Source organism: Caretta caretta, chromosome 11, assembly GCF_965140235.1.
Source record: "Caretta caretta isolate rCarCar2 chromosome 11, rCarCar1.hap1, whole genome shotgun sequence".
In the NCBI taxonomy this organism is placed as follows: domain Eukaryota; kingdom Metazoa; phylum Chordata; order Testudines; family Cheloniidae; genus Caretta; species Caretta caretta.
In genome coordinates this window covers 22469052-22491215 of record NC_134216.1, presented here as the reverse complement: position 1 = coordinate 22491215, position 22164 = coordinate 22469052, and the positions used below count along the sequence as shown (strand labels likewise).

Below are 22164 nucleotides of genomic sequence, written 5' to 3'. Positions count from 1 at the left end.
GCTTGTTTGCTGAATCACTTAGTGTGATACACAAGTCCTCCTGAGGTTTGTGTTTGTATAGTTTTAAAAAAAAAACCTCTTTTTATTTCATTTTTGCTATTTTCTGTAGCTGAGGCAACCATTTTCCTCTTGAACAGAACTGAGTTACTTTGCTCCCTGTTCATCCTCTACTAGATGCAAAACTAAAATGTGCTACTTCTAGAAGAGGAAGCTATGAATGATCTGAGGCTATGAATGATCTGAGACCCGGCTTGCCATTAGGGGAAGAGCAGAAAGGCTTAGCTGTTGGATATAATGCAAAAGCCTCCCCTTTCTAAATGTCCAGATCCCAGCAGAATATTGAGAGCTACTTCCCTTTCAGGGAGACAGAAATAATTGTGATTTGTAGTGTTTTCCATTTGCAGGGGTATTTTCCTGTTGTGTTAAATGCCTCTTATTAAGTAATAGAGGTGATTTATGTGGACACCAAAACGGTCTGTGGTAGATTCTGTGATTAATCAGTGAATTCCCATCCTCTGGCATCTCTCACTGCCCCTCTTGCGTGATGTAAGATCAGACGTACTCTGCATTGAAAAGTCAAGGCACACAAGCTGCTCTCACACACATACACCTCGCAATCCTGCTGAAAGCAGGGAGAAGGCGGGCAGGCTGGGCTCATTTAGCAGACGAATTCCCATTGACATTTGTAAATTACGCAGCTCGATTGCAGACTTGCTGCTGCTGATTTACTGAGTGCGCAGCCAAGCAGCCCCGGCAGAGGAGGACGCTTCAATCCGGCCACAACAATGTCTGAGTTTCTTTTTGCCTTAGTAGCGATCTCAGGATTATTTCCTGTTGCTAAAGTGCTGGCAGCGGGAGCCGATCGAGGTAAGGAGAACACTTTATTTTCCTCTGAGATGATTTGGGGAAGTGTCTAAAACTTCCTCCGGCAGCTCAGCTCAGCTGCATGGGACATTTGTCTCTGCCAATGCTTCTCGGGCTGTTCGTACAAAAGCAAAAAAATAAGATCAGGTAGAGAGACATGCAGCACGGAAAGTATCTTCCTGCGTGCACAGCGGACTGTGATTTGACTTAGCTGCCTTGTGACAGACTCTGCAGATGTTAGTATCCGATTTCACCCTCGTAGATGCTCTCTGCCTGCGCTGCTTATTGCAAGGCATTGCAAACCTTGGCGGTCGCTTCTTGTTAACCGTCACGCTATCTGCGAGCCTACCTTTCAGTTCTCAGCTTGTATTTCGGTAACTTCCTTGCCTGCTGCGAAGCAGCCTCGCGCAAGCTGTGCTTGTCTCGGGGCTGATTTCCTGTATACAGACCGAGCCTTCTCGGGAAGGCACCTAGCGAGCTGCTGTGGCTAGGCACAGGACAATAGGTCACCATCTCCTCTCCCTACTTTCTATTGAAGCTTTTCAGCCCAGGCACTTGTATTAGCTTGAGATACAAAACAGCGATACACTTTCAAGCGCAACTTCTCCTTCTTATGGTCTCCTCGGTAGGGTATGGCATTAATGAGCTAACGAAAACATTCAGAAGCAAGAATAAACCAGCGTTAGGTGAGCTTTCTAGCCAGAACGTGGGGTTTCTTTTTTAGAGCCTCTCTGAAGTTTTGTAACCCCTCCCGGGCAAACACAGAGCAAAATGCACCCAGACCAGTAACTCAACCCGATCGATGTTCACATGGGCATAATTAAATGTATCCTTATGCCTTATGGAAACTTGGCTATTAAGATCATCTTATTTTGACTGATAATGCTCAGGCTTTTGGTCTAATTAGAAACAGATAAATAAACCTTATACCAATGTCAGACAGGAGGGGATGGGGAGAGAATGGATCACTGAATGATCTAATGACAGTGTTTATATGAAGGCAATTATGTATTGACTTTAAATTATTGCTTCATTATAACAAAAACCCAAACAACCAGGCATGAATTGTGATGCTTCTATCCTGTATAATACTTAGAAAATGAAGTATGTACTCTGTTAGAGATATATACCCACACAGAAACACACTGTATGGTAACACTAGCAGAGGGTTTTCTGTGAGTAGTTTTATAAGGCTAATCAGTGGTGAATTTTTGCAACTGCTGATTGGTTCTACCTTTCAAAGAAGCTTCTAAAACTATTTCCAGAAGTCCTTTTATTCAATTCCATTACCTTACCATCCATATGATTTTTGAACTTTATTTAAATGGTGTGAAGTTCATGAGGGGCTAAATAAAACTGCACAGCTAAGTAATAAAGAATACAGAACCTTTTAGCCAAGGCACTAAAATTAAGATCTTGAAAGATTTCAGAGTAGCAGCCGTGTTAGTCTGTATTCACAAAAAGAAAAGGAGTACTTGTGGCACCTTCGAGACTAACAAATTTATTTGAGCATAAGCTTTCGTGAGGTACAGCTCACTTCATCGGATGCATTGAAAGAGTAACTGTTTTCCTGTCTTAGGAAATCTTAGATGAAAGACGACAGAATCCCTTGGGCTGGAATTAAGTTGAACTGTTCTTTATTCTGACAGTATTTGATGCTATTAATAGACTGACTTTGCTATATGATGCTTGAATTAAATATTTTTAAAAGTAGGATTTAGGTCATCTTTGTATTTATTAAGCACAAGAGTGTTATCATGTTGATTTGACTAAAAGTTGTTTTGGTAGATCAAAATTTATTAAATAGTAAAACCCATTAGATCAGATTGTTTTCTAGCTCCTTAGCCTCTAAACTACATAACTAATGAAATGAGACAGCATTAAATATTGTCATATTCAATTTTGCTAGGAATGAATTATATTTTATTATAAATGTAACTATATGATGTATTGAATTAGCATTATGAAACTTGGAGTGTTCTGTATCATACACATTGGCTACTGACTTGTTTACTGACTGTTTAAAACTCATTTGAACAAGTACAAATGGCTTTAGATAGCAGAAATTTGTGCCTGAAATAGACTATAATTCAACTACCAAAGCTGTTAAGTCAATGGAAATTGACTGGCTATCAGAAAATCTAATGGATGGTTCACACCACAAGCTGGAAAAGCAACCCCCTTGACTGGATAGCAAAGAGACAAGTATCACCGTGGGATCACAAACTTGCATATTAAAACATGCCATCATAAGATGCCAGGCTGTAGCGCAAGATACAGGCTGACATTCAATATAATGCTACCTACATAGCCTAACACTAAAGGTTCTAGGAGACTCTGCTCGGTTTATGAATGGTACAAATGGTTTTTCTATGATTCAGTATTGTATATGGAGAATTTTGATCACACTAATGCCAGTTCGTTGGAAGAACTTCAAGAACTTTCCAAGATTTGTGCAAAATAGTCTGAGTACATTTCAAGAGCAGTAGCCTGAATACATCCGTGATCTTGTGAATAAAAACCTTAGCTATTAACCATTTTGTGAAACTGTACTAGAATCTAACCTTGTGTACCCTGCTCACTGTTGGAGGTTAGCAGATGACAATTGATTCATGAACAGAAGATTCTGATTTTAATTTTTGCTTTAATGTTTGTTTTTGTTATATAAATGGACTGTTGGCTTAAGTTATAATCAATCCAGTTTTAAAAAGGCAACATCATTCTAAAACATGCCATCCAAAAGAGTGGGATAAACCAGATTCACTTAGAATCAAGTAAGTCATCATATCATCATGACATGTCTTATCAAAGCATAGCGTGGTGCAAATTAAGACTTAAAAGACGTAGTGTTTAAAAATGTCAAATGTTCTCAACATAAGTGCTTCAGAATGTACCACCCATGAAAATGGTATTACATTTTCATGTCAGGTAATGTTTGGGACATATTGCAAAAAGCACTGACTATACAGGTATTGGTTTTCTGTATTAAATGTTTAAAGTTTGTCAAACATGGTGGGTTGCAATTTATCCAAACTCTCAAATTTGGAATGCAGTAGTCACAGTGTTGACTGAAAGGGAACTAGAAAAATATCCTGGATTTTATCAGATCTATTCTGCCGCCAAAATGAGGTCACTACTGCTCTATTTTATATAATAAATAATAAACGGTTAGAGATGAGAGAGAAGTTAGGGGAAAAGAAAGGAAAGGAAAAGAGGGGGGACAATAGAAAGGAATGGAAAAGCATTGGGAGGAAAAAGAAAACAAGCTCTCTGGTGAAGAGGTTCATTTATTAATTTGGAAATGTCATTAGCTTTGGCTTAGTTTTCAATTGTAACATTTTAAAGGAAGTTCATGGAACTCCTCATTCTTGAGGTTCTCCTACCATAAAGCTAGATCTACTACAATAAATGCTGGAAAAATGCCTGATAACAGGTGACATGTCTGAGTACAGTACATACATTACCTGCTCTATCATAGATAGACAGAAGAGTTTCAGAACAAGTGGGTAGCTCCAGGAATTATGTTAAGAGTATCAGAATGGTCAGATGGTTCTGTAGTTTCAGAAGGCAATACTTAATGATTTCATCAATGAACTTTCTTGAAGGATGGTGAAAGGGACATGTGGTCGTCGTCATCATCATGTCCTCCCCATAAATGTTTGTCATCTTAATGCCTCCCCTCACCCAACTGCAGGATTTTCACCTAGTCTGATGTGCCTAACTTTTTCTTTTCTGCTCACAGTGAGACATGAAAGCAGAATTTTTACAGAATCAGACTGATTCCCGAATGAGATGTCGGTTTACTTAAAACTCATGAATTACCACATAACTGAATCCATTGCACACAATTACTTCCCCCATCCCATTTTTAGTTTAAAAAGTATGTATTCCCCTTGGTGTTTTTTTTTAAGCTATTCTGGATCCCAGGGAGGAGATCCAAGGATGGATTATCATGGAAACTACTCCTTTCTAGACTCATAAACCTCACCAGAAATCTCGAGTCCACGTACAAGGGAATTTACTGTTTGTTTGTTTTTTCCTAATGTCTCTTGGCCACCTTTAAAGTTTGGCAATACACTTAAATGTACGTGAACATGTAAAATTGCCAGGTTTAAGAGTCAGATGATTTCTGCTCTGAAACTATCTGCAAATAGTCATAATGAATGTGTTTTTTAAGCTTGACTCCAATCTCATTATTAATACGTTGCTGTTTTTAAGTAGAACATGCAAAAACAGTTGTACTCTGCTCCTGCCAAATGGAGCTGCTCCTTGTCAATCAAGTGTGAAGTATTCTCAGTGGTCTTAAGACAAGCAAATTCAAATAAAGCTGTTTCAGTGCTTTAATATAGAGACACCTCTTCTCATACTTAAATTTCTGTATCTCTGTTAATTGAGAGAGAGCAGTATTGTGCCCACAAAGGCAATGTTTACAAGGTCATGGTGACATTTTTCCAGTTGTTTACTATGAAAAACAGTTTTACAGAAAGCTTGGTGTGCTCCTAAGAAATGTATTTATCATTGGAGAAGTAAAGGTATCCAGAAGGGAGAAAACAGAAGGGCATTTAGGACAACAGTTAAAAAAAAAAAGAAATGCCTTAATGATGCAGTTGCAAAAGAAAATGAGTGAAAGATTTCCATAAGAATGTTTTTATTCACTAGTGCAATTGGCGGTAGGTAAAATGCATGTCTGCTCCCAGTTGAGTACGCAATTACATGTGCAAAATACTGCCATTTTCAAAACAATCAGGGAAGTGTGTGTGCAGTCTTGTTCATAGGCTAATTAACATTCATATCATTCCTAGCCATGTCCTTATTTGCGCTAAGCAAATAGATTTTAATAGATTTTTTTCCCTTAATTAAAACAATGTCAAAAAGGAAATTATAAAAGGCAAAAGTCTTAACATCAAAATACAGTAGAGAAATTTTGTTTTCCTCCAAACTCCTTCTTAATTCCTTAGAGGTTTATTCCTGCTCCAGATTAAGATACTGATCCTGCTAAAATTTACATAGATACTTAACTTTACTCACAGGAGTAGACCTCCTGGAGATTTTGGGACTATTAGCATGTGTACTAGCCTTAACAGAATAAGGGTTAAAATGCATCCTCTTCTCTTAATTTATTTTCAATGTATATTGAAAACCTATAGGGTTTCTTGGCATTTCCGCATGCAAATTGAGCAGCAGCTACATGGTATTTTTGGGCTGTGATTATATAATTTTTATTTGGGATTCTACGAATGAAAGTTATAATATGTGGAAGTGTTAATAGTTTTAGACAGTAGTAAGTTACATTTGTCTAAAATGTTATTGTACATACATTGCTCTGTTATCTTTTTCACTTAAATTGTGTGATTTCAGATGTTATTCTGTATTATCACTTTCCCAAAGGAAATAGAAAATAAGGTTTTCAGAATGAAATCTCTCCTTACTTTTTTTTTTGTAATTAACATCTAATTATGTTGAAAAATCCAGTTCCATTTTTAAATGATTGTACACACCCCAGCTGTCACTCGTAACTATGCAATTGTTTATTTGCTCTTAAGCGCCATCTATTGAAAAAGATATTAAAGCATGTGTATGTGCAGTTGTATTCCAGTTAAGGATTTAGTTGTCAACAATACAGATGAAAGCTACTTTGTACTTTTTGGTATCCTATTTCTAAAATGCAAAACTTTTGTTTTTAATATATTTAGCAAAGTTAGATAACCCGAGGTCTAATTCTGAGTTCTTTTAAACCAGTCAATGGAATTACATGGGTACTTGACTTCAGTGGATGTACTCTTGGTTTACATTGGTGGAAGACCCTAATCCTGCATTGGGATTTGCTAGGAATGACAACTATAAATGGATGCAGCTATCCGTGCTAGTAGGTTTTGATACAGGATTGTGCACCAATGAATGCAATTCCAATTAAAGTCAATGGGAGTCTTTTAAATTTAATGGGAATTGCACAGGGCACTTAGTGATGCAAAGAAAATTATAAAAAGAAAAGGAGTACCTGTGGCACCTTAGAGACTAACCAATTTATTTGAGCATGCTCAAATAAATTGGTTAGTCTCTAAGGTGCCACAGGTACTCCTTTTCTTTTTGCGAATACAGACTAACACGGCTGTTACTCTGAAAGAAAATGATAATAAGCCATAAAATTTGCAGCCAGTGGTCTGTTGTTCACTATATTATCTGTGTGATTTTTAGATTGAAAGATGCTCACAGCAGGAAGTTTGTCTTCCTAGATACTTCCTAAAACACCAGGCACTCCTAGTGCACTTTTAAATTCCATAATATAAAACATAATTACCTATATGTAAATACAAAGACTAATTCCAATTATATTTATTTTGTTTGTGACCTCTGTTGTGCTGAAGTGATTCTGTCAATTGATCCTCTGACCTTAGTAGAAAAGTGCATCTTTGAGATAGCAGGATTTAAACAGTAACCAATATTTGTTTTTGTAGTCATTAGACCTATCCAATTAATAGAAAGAGAGTTGCTTCTTTTGAATTATTGGATAATGGTAGTCTTTGAGAAAGGTACTTTGAGTTGTCATTGATATTTGGTTATACTATAGTAGAACTCTTTTTATGGGGGCAGGAAAAATGGATCTTATTACAACAAAAGGTCCAGCTACTGAATATAATACCTTGTAATGTATTCTTATTATCAGTTGAATGTCCCTAAATAACGTTTCACACGCTGCTTCATCTTGAATGACTTGGCCTTCCAGCAGAACTGCATACTGTTGAAATACAGCAGAAATGCTTTAGAAATAAGAGCATACATATTTCTTCTTCTGGTAAGATCAAGGTCTGGTGAACTATGTCTTGTTTCTATTCTTATATCAATAGGATATCGCTTCATAACTTTTGTATATGGCACCAAATTGAATGACTTACCATTTTAGTATAACAGGACAGGTGCTATTGAAATAAAGCTTAACTTTAGAAATAAGAATATGTATAATTCCTTGAGGATTCCACCACCACTGAGTTTTTATGTAATGGCAATTCATAAGCTCTTCACTCTTCTTGAAATGAACAAAGAAAACTTACAGAATGAGACGCTATAGCTTTGTTCCTTCAGATATTCTTGTGGGATATTTAGGGGTCTGTGTGTGTGTGTGTGTGTGTGTGTGTGTGTGTGTATATATATGTATACATACATTTATATAAAAATTTGGGGTGGGGAGAGGGAAGGGGAATATGCAAGAGCGAAATGTGGATATTATCCTCCGCAAATGCAGTGCTTTTCTCATGAGGCTTTCTTTCAGAAAGGGAGAATATACTGTTGACTTAAAAAAAACAAACCCAAAACACCAAAACAGACTGGAAGTAGAACAAAGTGCACTTAAAAAAATCCTCATGCACTTGTGCATATAATATACTTATAAATTAACGTTATTCACTTACATTTTCCAAACTAGGACATTTGAAAACCTGTCTTTAAAGAATACAGTGACGATATTAGAGAGATGTTGGTACCTCTCTGAACATGACATACTCTTTTTTTTTTTTGGGACCACTTTTGCCCACACGTTTACGTAGCCATTACACATGGACAAACATAGTTTTGAGGAGTAATTTTAAAGCTTTGGAAGTACCAAACTTCTAACATGTCATCCTTTCTTGAAAATACTCTTTTGAATGAATGTCATCAGATTGTCCAAGTTGTGAAAGTACTTACCATTAAGTTTTACAGCAATGTGTGTCTACCATGAAGTATCCCAAACCACTTCACAGAATGTGAGTCAGATTTTCAAAGAATACCTCATTCGTGCATACAAATATTGTGATTGCAGGGAAAAAGAATGGTTTTGTGAGCACATGGCTAGTTAGACACACAACTGGGTGTGCAAATGCCCAATTTATATGACCAATGTTGGTATTTGTGTAAAAAATAAATGTGAATTATGGAATATTTACTTGACATTTTATGGGAAATCTTGAAATTACAACTTAACTATGACACCTTTTGTTCATTACATCATCCAAAAGACAGCAGATACAGTAGAAAAGTCACCCTGGTATTCAGGCAATGGGTCAGTACTATCTCAGAAATAGGGCTGGTTTAAAAGCAATCCACTTTTCTCACAATTTAACATAGCAATTTTTGTTTTTTATCAAAATAATTGGAATTTTTCATCTATCAAAACCTAATTTTCTTTCTTAAAACCATTTTCTTGGTAAATGAAAAATTATGGTTTTGATCGTGCTTTGATTAAAACATAGACTAATAACTTAGTCATAAATATGAAAAATTGAGTGTCAATATTGTTGATGTTCAGAAAAATCATTTCTGAAAAATGGTTAAAGGACATCCAAAGGAAGGCAAATTAATTACATTTAGAATGTGAAATGTAAGGGCAGGATGGCTTTTACATTAATGTTCAGTAAATGTACCTCACTTTCTGCTTTCATTATGGATTAACTGAAAAGAATGAGGATGGGGCTTGGAGGAGGGAGACTCCTCACAGCTTGAACTATGCACATATTTTTGAACCCCTTGTTTTAGTGGCCTGATCCAAACCCCCTGAATACAATGGAAAGGCTTCCGTTGACTTCAGTGGACTTTGAATCAGGTCTAAAATGCAGTCCTGGTCTGAAAAATGACTGTGTAAATAAATACGGTACCTTCTTATGCAACAGATAAACTCTCTGTGGATATTTGCAACCAAAACTGCTTTGCTTAAAAAAATGATAAAATGCAAGTTTACTAATGGCACTTCTGCAGAACTAACAGGTCTGTGGGAGAGTAGACCGGATTATTTTTTGGGATTGTTTCACGCAGAAACAAGATGTAGTTACCAACTTCTATTTTCAATAGAAAATAGTTACAAACTATTAGTAAAATAGTTACAAACTTCTATTTTCAATATATTTTTGAATCCCATTCATTTCAAATGTAGTCCTCCCATCGCATCTGTCCAAACCTATAATTATTTTTCTTCAGATTTTCCAGTGGTCAGAATATGAAGACTGTGGGGTAGTATAAATGTAACTAGGGGCAGTGTTTGTCTTGCAGAATCTCTCGTGCCGATGATGGACAATACAGAAAGAATTTAGCTTGACTCTCAGATTCCAGGTTGAGTTTGTAGAACTGGTAGTTAATTTAAAAAAAAAAAAAGTCTTTCACTTGCAAACTCAGCAAGTGTGATCTGGAAGGCATTGCAATTCAGTAAATTAGAATCCCACAGTGTGACATGTATTGTATCAATTTTCAGAGTAGAGTACCTTTTAAAGTACCTTTTGGCTGTGAACATCTCTAGGTTTTATCACTGTAGGTACAGGCACTGACAAGGTTTGAGCTCACCTGAAAACAAGCTTAATGAGAATGTAGTGTATCAGGCTGTGTGGTAGTGACTTTGACCTATTAGAAAAAAAAAAAGGAACTATGAGGGGTCAGGGACACAATCAAATAAACTACAATAGCTATTCGACTGAGCAATATGTGTGCAGAGTGGGGGCCTAATTATTTATTTTTGTAATAAAAAGGTGAGAATTACTTGTGCATCGCTGAGATGGAAAGGTGATTGTGGGCAGGCAGATGAAAATTATGTGGGAGGGAGAGGTGAAAAATCAAACTCTGGATTGAATTCTGTTTATGGTCAATATTTTAAACCAAATAGTTTACTCCTGCATTTAGATCACAGTAAGAATAGTAAATGAACAAATGTGATGTTATATTTAAAATCATGGAACTTTACAATGTACAAGGGATACAGAAGAAGTCAAAACCACAAAAATGAAAACTAAGTCACTCTGCCATGCTTGCCAGTTTTCATATCAATATGTCCTCATGCTTTTATTCAAACAATGAAAGGCTAAATCTGAGAGAGAGAGAGGGTATTCGACAGACCCAAGGTTTCCGAGGTCATAATACAAACTGAAGTAGCTGAACAGTCCAGCACTGCTGTATGCCATTTCTGTCAAAATGTATGAGAGAGGGGTGTGGGTGTGGGGATGTGTGTGAATATATATATAAAACCTTAGTATATAGAGAGCAGCATAAAAGATACCATTAAGTAGGGCAAAGCTATTAACACTTTTTTTTTGAGGAGACAAAATCTCATGCCCTGACCTAAATGGCCCATTATTACACTTCTTCAAACTGGAGCAAGTTATTCAGGTCAGAGTGCATGTACAGCCTTACCTGAATTGCCTGCTTCTCCTGCACTTGCTCAGATGTAGTGAACTACATCCATTACATTTTTTTGGTCTGGTTTTGGAAGAGCTGTGACTTAACTTCCCTGTTCATAATGCTACCCACCTACTTTCTAGATTATACTGCTCTTGAGAATTGGTGTTCGCTAATCTGCTACTTCTCCATTTTTATATAGAGTTGTTACCCTCATATCCAGTAATGCTACAGGAGAGTTTTGCTTAAATCTGTTTAATTTCCTTTTTTATTTCTTACCCACATGTTAAATAGTTGGTATACTCAAAATTTCCAGCTTTTACAATTTACGTTGCCCTGTGAATATTTTCTTTTCCTTGTAGAAATTCTTCTTGTCACTGTTTTAATTTTGACTGCTCTTGGGGCAGTAAGAAGTGAGCGCCAAACAGATGGTAGTCACCAAGCTGAGTGAAATTCAGAATTAGTGTGCAAATACAGAACGTGAATCTCAATATTCAGTGCACCTTCTACGGCAAGTAAATTCCACCTGGAGACACTTTTCATAAAGAATTGTTACCATTTTGATAGTTGCTGGACATTCCAGGAGCCATTTACAGGCTGCTGATTTTCAGTGGAATAACTGCTTTATGCTTCCCTTTACTTAATATACATATTTTGTTTTTTCATATTCTATTGTAATACTTCAAAAGATTAGACTGTATCAACTGATGTAAATTAGCATAGTCATTGTCTTCAGTAGAAATATGCTGATTTACACCAGCTGAGAATCTGCCTCATCATCTCATAATAGTGTCATTGTAGTGTTGTAATAAAGTGTAATATATTTACAAGGGTTATCACTGTTGCATTTTTATATTAATTCCCGCAGAAGACAAGCAGTGAGTTGTTTTTTTTTTTTTATAATTCAAGAATATTAAATATGTGATCATCAATTTGAGGAGCATAGAAAATTCATAATAAAACCCCTTTAGATAACATAAGTGCTTAATAGGTAATTAATGTAATCTTGATTCTGTATAATCTTGATTTTATTCCTGTGTCAAATTTGTAAATTACTTTGGGTTCTTGGTTTTAGGTATTTAAAAAAGAATAATAATGAGTCAAACATGTTGAGGAAAAAAACAGAGATAGCTGTATGAGAATAAGCTTTATTCATGTGAATCATGGGAATTGTCAGACCGTAACAGATCAATGGTCAGTCTAGTCCAGAAGTAGCCAAGCTTTCTGGAGATGGCATATTGTCTCCACAGTGCACTAATAGTATAGGGCTATTCCATGGGGAAACCTTTTTTTTTTTTTTTAAGCCCCTCTAGCTATTTCTTTGAAGCCTGTGTATTGGACCTCCATGTTCTTTTAAGTATGTTAGTCTTATTGCTATGAACTTCACTGGCTAATTATACATTATGTAAACATCATTTCCTTTTATTAGCTTTAAATATTGCCTTTTAAGTTCATTGGGTTGTCTCCTTGTTTCATATAAAATGGCAAAATGGTCACATCCAATCGGAGAGCTACTGAATATTTATGTAGCATAGAAGGCATGTTAAAAGTACACATTTGCCACAGTTTTTCTACTCTCCACATTGGTACAGTGCAATGGTAATTGTGGCTGCTCAGCACTCCTCAAAATTTGATCCAAAAGGCAGAACACACACTCTGACATCCTGATCTTGTCATGAGCTACTGCATTGTTGCAAGGGTCCACTCATGCAGAGCTTATTGCAGGATAAAGACCTCTGACGGTATAGTCTCACCCTGAATACTGCATTCATTTGTGATTGCAATACTACAGACACAAATGGCATAGAGAATGCAAATAAGGAGAGAGAAGAAAAAGGTAATGTAGGGAAAGATTAAAGTTATAGGCTTATTTTGTTTGTGAAGGAGCACAAGAGCAGATATGAAAGGAACAGGGTAGTCTCCATTTTTAAAAAAAATGTCAGCTTTTACCAATTTACCACACACTGATATCTGAACTGACCACACTTTTCCCCTCCTCTGTAGACTAGCAGATATGTGGCATCATTTGGCAATTATTAGTATTGCTTCTTACAAGCAGTGGTGAAAAGTTTATTTTGGTGAAGTTCTGTGGCCTGTGTTATGTAGTAGGTCAGACTAGATGATCACAATGGTCACCTCTGGTCTTAGAATCTATGAAATTAAGTCTATGGCTCTCTTGTCTGGAAATACTTTATGACCTCTTTGGATGAGTTGCTCTGGAAATGAATAGGATAATAAATGAATTCATGAGGGATCCATTGCTAATGAGAGTCTCAGTGGTACTGTCCTGAGTGTCATGTTAGTATGATGGGTATAAATCATGTCCTTACAGGGTCCACGGAAATTTTCGATACGCATCTGACTTCTTCTAGAGTAATCATAAAGAATAATGTTTTCTGGTTGACAAACAATTTTGAAGGTTTATAGCTGCTGTTCCCTCCAGAGATTCCCACCTTTTTGTGGAAAAAAATATTCCTATGTCAGTGATAGTGCAGTAATGTTTTAATAATACCAAGAAAAGTTTTCCAAAACTTACATTACTAAAATCACACAGGAGGACAATTTGCTTTCTTGTCAGCATTCCCCTATTAACAGCTTACTGTCAGAAAAGTGAAGAGAATAAAATCCAGGGTTATGCTTTGTCTCTCTTAAATCAGTATAATTTATTCCACTTAGCTTTTGAGAAATACAAAGAATGTGCAGTTTGCATATAGTATTTGCTTTTGGGGCTTGGGGAAGAATGTATGTGCACTCTTTGCAGTGGAAACGGTTGCTCTTCAGCAAAACTAGTTACATCATAAAAGGTTCATCTTTTATGAATGTGTATTTTTTTCAGAACAAAGGTTTGTGTTGTAATCTAATCCCTGGCATTAATTTTGTGTAGTTGGAGGGATATAATTTATTGTGATATCCTGAGCTTTCCAAGTTCTCTGGATCCAAAAAGTGATGGGTCTTCTAAAAATTGTCCCAAGAAAACTGAAGGTAAAAAATAGCAAACTGTGAATTCTAAATGTTGCTGTGGCTTGGTGTTGTCACTGCCAGAAGCAGAGTGCAAAGGTTCTTTGTTTAATAATGCTGATATTTTAGTTTTCTTGATGTCTAATTTGAACGTTGGTAATACTTTGCAGAAATGTAAAGGAAAAAAAACGGATCTGGTTTTGTTGTTTTTAGTTGTGAAAGTGTGCCATGACTCACATTTTCACAGAGCCTGGTGAACAGCAGAAACATCAAAGTGATGTACTTTGAAAGCAATGAGTGTGATTACAAATTACAAATCTTATTAGCCAGTAACAACATGCATGCATGTATTTTTTTCTCAAGTAGCACTTAAAAAATGTACCTGCTGTAAGACCACCAGAGTTCAGATAATTCACAATATCAAGCCTTCTGTCTCATTTTAACATATCCTGCTCTGAAATCTGTCTGGTATCTTATTGCAGACCTCCCTCTTTCTAGCGGAACCATCTATATCTCTTACTTAAAATCTATATTTTTAAAATTTTAGTAAAATTCATTAATGGGTTGGTCAGATGGTAGATACTATGTGAGATCTGGATTCAACTTCTGATGTGGGTTAGCTCAGTTTTCTAGTTTGGAGTGGTGATTCTGCAGAAGGAATGCTCAGAGGCCTCAATCTGAGTATGTGCTTACAGATGAGCACATGAGTAACCCCATTGTCTTCAATGCAACTACTCACATGCTTAACTTTTAAGCACGTGCTTAACTTCTTCACTGCATCAGGGCCTCAACCCCTTAGAAAGGATTATGCTATAGAGTTTGCACATGAAACCATTGGTGAGGAAGAAATATTAAGAGTCAGTTATCAGGAAACAATCTGTCATGTTAAGGGGTCTGGTTTATATTGGTTTTGCTTCCCATTGAAAATATTGTTAAATTGTGGTAAACTTCATATTGTAACAGCTACCCTTCATTTGAGATCAATTTAAGAAACAAAAGGGGGCCTCAAAACAAACTACCAGCATGTCATCATCACCCAAATCACAGCACATGTGAATCTGCTCAGGAATTAAAACTTTATGGGAAATGGAGAATTTCACTGGGTGTTGTTTAGTGGATGTACATGTGTCTGTGTGTGACAGAAACAGAAAACACACCAGAGGAGCCAGAGAGAAGACCGCTCTAGACATAATCTGAGTTACTGAGTATAGGATCTTGAGAAAAGTCTAGAGAGAGTGCTTCTGAGCTGGTGGCTGCCTGAAAGGATTTAAGGGATTGACAATGTGAGCAAAGAAACAAGCTCTAATTGTGCATTTCCTCCTGTGTTCAGGGAAACAGGACCTCTTACGTTTTTTGATGCAATCCCTTCGTTTACAAAGAAACCTCCATCCTTTCATCCATTTCCCCATCAGGAAAAAAAAAAACGGGCCTCAAACTTTGATAAGCCACTTGTAGTACCGATTTTGACCCTATTTTTTTGTTTTGTTTTGGGTGGCAGCAGTTTGAAGGGAAAAAATAGCATACATCCATCCTTGTTACAAACCAGAGTGTATGGTGTATAGACAAAATGGGACATATTATGAATTATAAATGATGCGATTATGAAGTCACCTGCTAAGTCTTCACGTTGGCTCAAATACCGCAGTATCAGATGGAAAAGAGGCTAAGATAAGGAAAGTCTAAATTATAGTCTTGGAGATCTTTGAAGTCCTATGAGGTGAGAGTAGGCAGAAAATACTGGAGGTGACGTATTGGCTGTGTGACTGGAGTGAAGATGAAGGATTTAGTTTTGTGGAAGATTGGGCCGTGTTCTAGTGGGAGAGGGCTGTACAAATATCTATTATTTCACATTGGTGGGGGGAGAGAGAGGGGCAATCTCTTGGCTACAGGCAAACTGGAGCAGCCAGAAGGGCAGTAAATTAGTGGCTCGAGGGGAGAGTGCTAAGGAGGCAAACGCAGTACAAACTCAGTGTTTCACAACAAATTAAACCCATGTGGCAAAGAATGTGAAGAGAAGAATTATTTTTTCAGTTGCATATATATGAATGCTGCGAGTATGGGTGAGAAGAAGTGGGATTGGAAATTTTCTGTGGTTGGAAGAAATGAGGCGTAACTGTCATTGCTGAAACCTGGTGGGATGAGTCATGTAACTGGAATGTTAAAATCTCTGGTTATAACCTTTTCAGGAAGAATAGTGTGGGTAAAGGGGGAGCGGGAGGGGAAGGGGATTGCTTTTAAAGACTCCTTACTTATTTTAGAGTTATCAATTAAACTTGAACTTCAGAATCTTGACTGAAGATGGACCAATGTGTTAACAAAGGCCAGGAAGGGGTACTGGTGCGGGGCTGTTACAGACAACCAAATCTCACTTGAGAATAGGCTAAGTTATTCCATAAGCACCTACAGTAACTCCTCACTTAAAGTCATCCCGGTTAATGTTGTTTCGTTGCTGATCAATTAGGGAACATGCTCATTTAAAGTTGCACAATGCTCCCTTATAACATTGTTTGGCAGCCACCTGCTTTGTCCACTCTTGCAGGAAGAGCAGCCCGTTGCAGCTAGCTGGTGGGGGCTTGGACCAGGGTGGACCGCAGCCCCCTTATCAGCTCCCCACTCCCCTAAGTTCCCTGTGCAGCAGCCGCCCAGCAGTCTACCAATTGTGGGAAGTTCAGCTGTCCTTCCCTCCGCACTGCCATGTGCTGCTCCTGCCCTCTGCCTTGGAGCTGCTTCCGGGAGCCTCCTGATTGCTGTGCAGGGGAGAGGGGAAGAGGGGGACTAATGTCAGGGTGTTCCCTCACCCCACTCATGCCCCCTGCTCACCCCTTCTCCATATGGGGACAAGGCTCAGGATGCTGGCCGCAGCTGCTGTCTCAACTTCTTGATCCTTTTAAAGGCAATGTACTTAGAATGGTGTCAGTGTACTTTGAGGGGCAGTGAATATCTCTCTCTCTCTCTCTCTCTCTGTCTGCTATGCTGTCTCCCCTCCCTCCATTCATGCTGCTTGTAGAGTGTGACGCTACATTAACAACAATGTGTTAATCCTTAGGGGCTCAGCCGAATGCTAGTTCATCATTTAGCAGTAAGGCATTCCCTGGGAAATATCCCACCCTCTTCCACCACCACTTCAACCAAGCTTCACAATCATCATTGCTGTTGTCATAACCATAGGGATAGCCTAAAATTCCTCCTTACCTGTAATGGGTTAAGAAGCTCAAATAACCTGGTTGGCACCTGACCAAAGGAACCAATGGGGACAAAAGATACTTTCAAATTGGGGGAGGGGGGCATTGTTTTGGTTTTTTTGTTTCTGTGGCCATTCTCTCTCGGGACTGAGAGGGACCAGACAGAAATCCATCTTCTCCAACTCATCCTAATCCAAGTCTCCAATATTGCAACCAGTGTAGGTAAACCAGACAAGGCAGATTAGTTTATATTTTGTTTTGCTTGTGAATTTTCCCTGTGCTAAGAGGAAGGTTTATTCCTGTTTTCTGTAACTTTAAGGTTTTCCCCAGAGGGGAATCCTCTGTATTTTGAATCTGAATACCCTGTAAAGTATTTTCCATCCTGATTTTACAGAGATGATTTTTACCTTTCTTTTTGTCTTTTTCATAAAATCTTTCTTTTAAGAACCTGACTGATTTGTCCATTGTTCCAAGACCCAGGGGTTTGGGTCTTTGATCATTTTGTAACCAATTGGATAGGATATTATTCTCAAGCCTCCCCAGGAAAGGGTGTGTAAAGGCTTGGGGGGATTGCTGGGGGAAGAGGAACTACAAGTGGTCCTTTTCCCTCATTCTTTGTTAAATCACTTGGTGGTGGCAGCACACCTCAGTCCAAGGACAAATCGAGATTTGTGCCTTGGGGAAGTTTTTAACCTAAGCTGGTAGAAATAAGCTTAGGGCGTCTTTCATGTGGGTCCCCATGTCTGTACCCTAGAGTTCAGAGTGGGGAGGGAACACTGACAGCTGTGTACAGTATTAAATTGTTTGTTTAAAACTTATACTGTGTGTGTGTGTGTGTGTGTGGATGTATGTATGTATGTGACAGAGTCAGGCCAGATGGCTACAGGAGAGTGATAGAAGGTAGATATATTAGCCCCAGGTTAAGTAGGTCCCTTTTCCCTGGGTAAGGTAACAGGGAAGGTTCAGAACAATCAGGAACTTTCTGGAAACAATTAAGGCAGACAGGCTGATTAGAACACCTGTAGCCAATCAAGAAGCTGCCAGAATCAATTAAGACAAGCAGTCTAATCAGGGCACCTGGGTTTAAAAAGGAGCTCACTTCAGTTTGTGGTGTGCGTGTGAGGAGTTGGGAGCAAGAGATGCAAAAAGCTGAGAGTGAGAAGGCGTACTACTGGAAGACTGAGAAGTATAAGCATTATCAGTCATCAGGAGGAAGGTCTAGTGGAGAATAGAATAAAGAAGGTGTTGGGAGGAGGTCATGGGGAAGTAGCCCAGGGAGTTTTAGCTGTCACGCAGCTGTTACTGGAGCCACTGTAGACAACTGCAATCCACAGGGCCCTGGGCTGGAACCCGAAGTAGAGGGCAGGCCCAGGTTTCCTCCATTCCTTCAACTCCCTACTTGATACTGGAGGAGTTGAACTGGACTGTGGGTTCCACCAGAGGGGAAGGTCTCCGGCCTGTTCCCTGATCCACTAGGTGGATCAGCAGAGACTGCGGGGATTGTTCTTTTTCCTTTCCCCATGCTGGCCAGTGATGAGGGTAACTGAGTGAATGGCAGATTTGAGCCACGAAAGTGGCCAAACTGAGGGCTCCCATGAAACTCTGAGGTGAGAAAATCTGCCAATAAGTGCAGGACCCACCAAGGCAGAAGAGGAACTTTGTCACAATATATATACACATATAATATAGTTTTTTGTCTGGTGAAAAAAATTTCCCTGGAACCTAACCCCCCTCCCCATTTACATTAATTCTTATGGGGAAATTGGATTCGCTTAACATTGTTTCACTTAAAGTCACATTTTTCAGGAACATAACTACAACGTTAAGTGAGGAGTTACTGTATCTGTAATGTGTGGAAAGAAAATGTTTGAAAGACCTATTCTGGAGGTGCCATTCAGCCAGTAGTAAAACCTCAAAAGAGTTTCTAAAGAATATAGATGAATTTTTCTAAAATGAAAGGTATTATACTTGACACAAGGTAACTACCTTTTGTACCTGATTATGATGGCCTAAGATGAATTAATCACTGGACTAGAACCCAATAATCTCCTGATTTACACTCAGTATGGGTAAAAAGAGGACAGTTTTTCTCACTCACTCACGCACTTTCAAGAGGGCTAATATCAGAAACTGAAGAAAATTGAGCAAAATCAATTGAGGAAAAATTTAGACATGGAAATTGGGAAATTTTTAAGAAGAGTTTATTAGAACAGCCATGGCAAAGTGAAGGCGACAATTAAAAACAGAAAAGAAATGTATAACAATGGAAAAAGTGGGAAATAGAAATTGATCTACATTTAAAAGTTGTGAAGTATAGAAAATTGGTAACGGAAGCTAAAGGTATTAGGGAAAAATCAATGGCTGGCATGGCTAAGGACAAAAAGCAGTTTGAACATATTAGGAAAAAAAGAAATCCTAGAACTGATATAGGCCCAATATGAAAAGGAGTGGTATTTTTTTTTTTAAGAATGATACAGAAAAGGCAGAAACATTCCATAAATATTCTGTATTTGGAAAGAAGCCGGGTGTGTGCTTGTACCATAGGAGAATGATGCAGTACTTTTCAGGCTGCCAGTAATCAAGAAGATAAACATTTTTAAATCCGAAGGCCCAGATAATTTGCACCCAGCAATGCTGAAAGAGTTGGCTGAGGAGATCTCTGGCCTGCTAATATTCATTTTTAATAACTCGTGGAATACACAGAAATTCCAGACAACTGGAGTGCGGATATTCTAAAAGTGCAAGCAGATGACTAAGGTAGTTGTAGGTCAGTTAACCTGACCTCAATCCTTGGGCAAAATAATGGAAAAGCTGATATGGGATTCTATCAAATGCCATAAAAAATTATCTTTCAAACAATGTGTTCTCTCCATTATATCAATCTTCAATATTTAAACCATTTGCAGACTTCAGTGTTTTCCATATGTTGTGCTTTATTAGAGCTGCTGTCAATGCAGGTTGTTTCCGCAATACATTAGGGATGAGATATTTACATCTTGACATATGAAAAACCTTCAATTCACTTCTAAGTATTATATTGAAATCCTCAGCATATCAGTAGTAAGGATTCCTAATGTCAGCAAATGCTAACCTCCTGCTAATGCCTTTAAAGTGTTGGACACAGTTTAAGGAGATGAAGAGTTTTGGGCAAGTGGAACTCGGAAATAAAAATAACAAACTGGTTTACAGGAAAAAGTAGCATCTTATGAGAACAAGTTCCATTAAGAAGGAGAAAATAAGTTCTTTAAAGTTATTAAAAGCATATACACTGCTAGAAAAGGGGATGGATTGGGGGGAAGATGACCAGAGGCAGGGATGAAGGAGTAAGTGAGATATTTAAACACAGCAATAGAGGTCTCAAGTAACATCTGGAGGCACAGCTAGTGAAAGGAGTCTTCTCCACACATTTGTCAGATAATGGTGTCCAAGTTATGGGGACTTGTAGATAAGGAGAATAAGGAGGAAGAATGGTCTGGAGTTCCACAGGGTTCTGACTGGGATGCAGAATATTTTCATCATCATTAAACAACTTATTTGGGATTCAAATCCTGCTCTCCTTGGAGTCCTTAGGAGTTTTGCTGTTGATTTCAAGGAGAGCAGAATTGGGCCCCAAATCTTATTTTACATCAAGCAATGTCTGTAGCTCTGAATTACTGTAAGGGTAACATTTTCAAAAGCGCCTAACTGATTTGGTCTGCTAAGTCCCATTTTCAAAAGTGACATAGGTATTTAGGAGCCTAAATCTTATTGACAGTTAAAGGAATTTGGGTTTCTAAGTCACTTAGGCACTTTGGAAAATTCTCCTCTACTCTAAATCTGTTGAAAAAGTAACTTGTGAGGCAGGAAGTGTACCATATATGCTGCATAGGACATGAGATAAAATTTTAAAATACTTTTCGTCTGGTTCTTATTTTTTTATTGGGCACTATTGGAGATGCAGATCTTGGTTAAGCGGGGAGCGTGGGGATGGAAAGAAGCAAAAAACAGATGCCTCACTCTGCTTAATAATTCCTGTTTGTTTGGAGGGCCTATGAGAGACAAAGTGTGTCAACTAAGGTACTTTTATCCAAGATTGCTGCCACAGTTCCTGCGATCAGGTGAATTGCATGGCACTGAACCTTCAAGCCTCAGCAGATGGCAACTGTAGTTGCTGCATATCAATGATAAAGGGTACAAAATGTCTATGAATGTACACTGGAGCTTTTACTTTAGAAGGAAAACAGTTATTTCAGGAACCTTTAATGTGGCTTGAGAGAAACGACATTTAGTTACCTATTTCCTACATTAAATCTAAGGAAGTTTTTGGACTACTATGAACACTACAGCAAGTCAGGAAAATGTTGAGAGAACTATTTTCAGTTGGAAAATGCAATTTTGTTGAAATAGAAATACTTCGCAAAATCGTGTGAATTTGGCTAACCTTTCAATTTGGGGAAAAATCTGAGAATTTCAAAATGTTCTGATTCAGACCAAAAAACTGAATTGAAACTAAGTCTGTGGTGATGGAGGTAGGTGCTTGGTTCAGCTACCAGTCTATTTATTGCTGTTCTTGGCCTGCACTTAACATGGAGACGGAGATGATGAGAATCAGAAAGTCAATATTCTACTTCTCAGCCTTCCTCAGTGCCCACGTTCCATTGCTGTACGTGAGAAGTGGTAACATCACAGTTCTGCAGCTTTGTAGAAAGCCTGATATCACAGCGTCTCCACAGAGGGCACAGAAGGTCCAGAACATGGTGGCAGAGGTTGCTGTTCTACAGGCTTTCACCTCTTTGGAATGTCCTCCTGCACTGTCTATGGCCCTTTACAAGTATTTTCACAGTTGCCATACAGACAGGTTAATGCTGAGCTGGTTATATTCTAGAGTTGGAGACTGCTTGATGGAATGACCTAGGACTTAGTTTTGTCCAGATTGGTGAGGTTATCAATCTGAGCTGCTCGTTGCCCAACCAGATTTACCTCCGTAATATAGTCAGCTAAACCATGTTCAGCATGCCGTTTAAAATACAGGTTAGACATTTACTGACAA

At 38.1% G+C, this 22164-nt stretch overlaps 1 protein-coding gene across 7 annotated transcripts in view; it reads left to right on the top strand.

Annotated features, from left to right (window-relative positions):
* Positions 1-508: 508 nt before the first annotated feature.
* The window catches only part of LRP1B (LDL receptor related protein 1B), a 1334345-nt gene continuing 1312689 nt past the window's right edge, over positions 509-22164 (top strand). For 6 of the 7 annotated variants that reach the window (XM_075117811.1, XM_075117812.1, XM_075117808.1 and 3 more), the window contains exon 1: positions 510-867. In XM_075117811.1, coding sequence (XP_074973912.1) covers positions 786-867 — 82 coding nt within the window. In that variant the 5' untranslated portion in view covers positions 510-785. Of the gene's footprint in view, positions 868-22164 lie in introns of all 7 variants that reach the window. The other variant, XM_075117809.1, reaches the window with a different exon arrangement.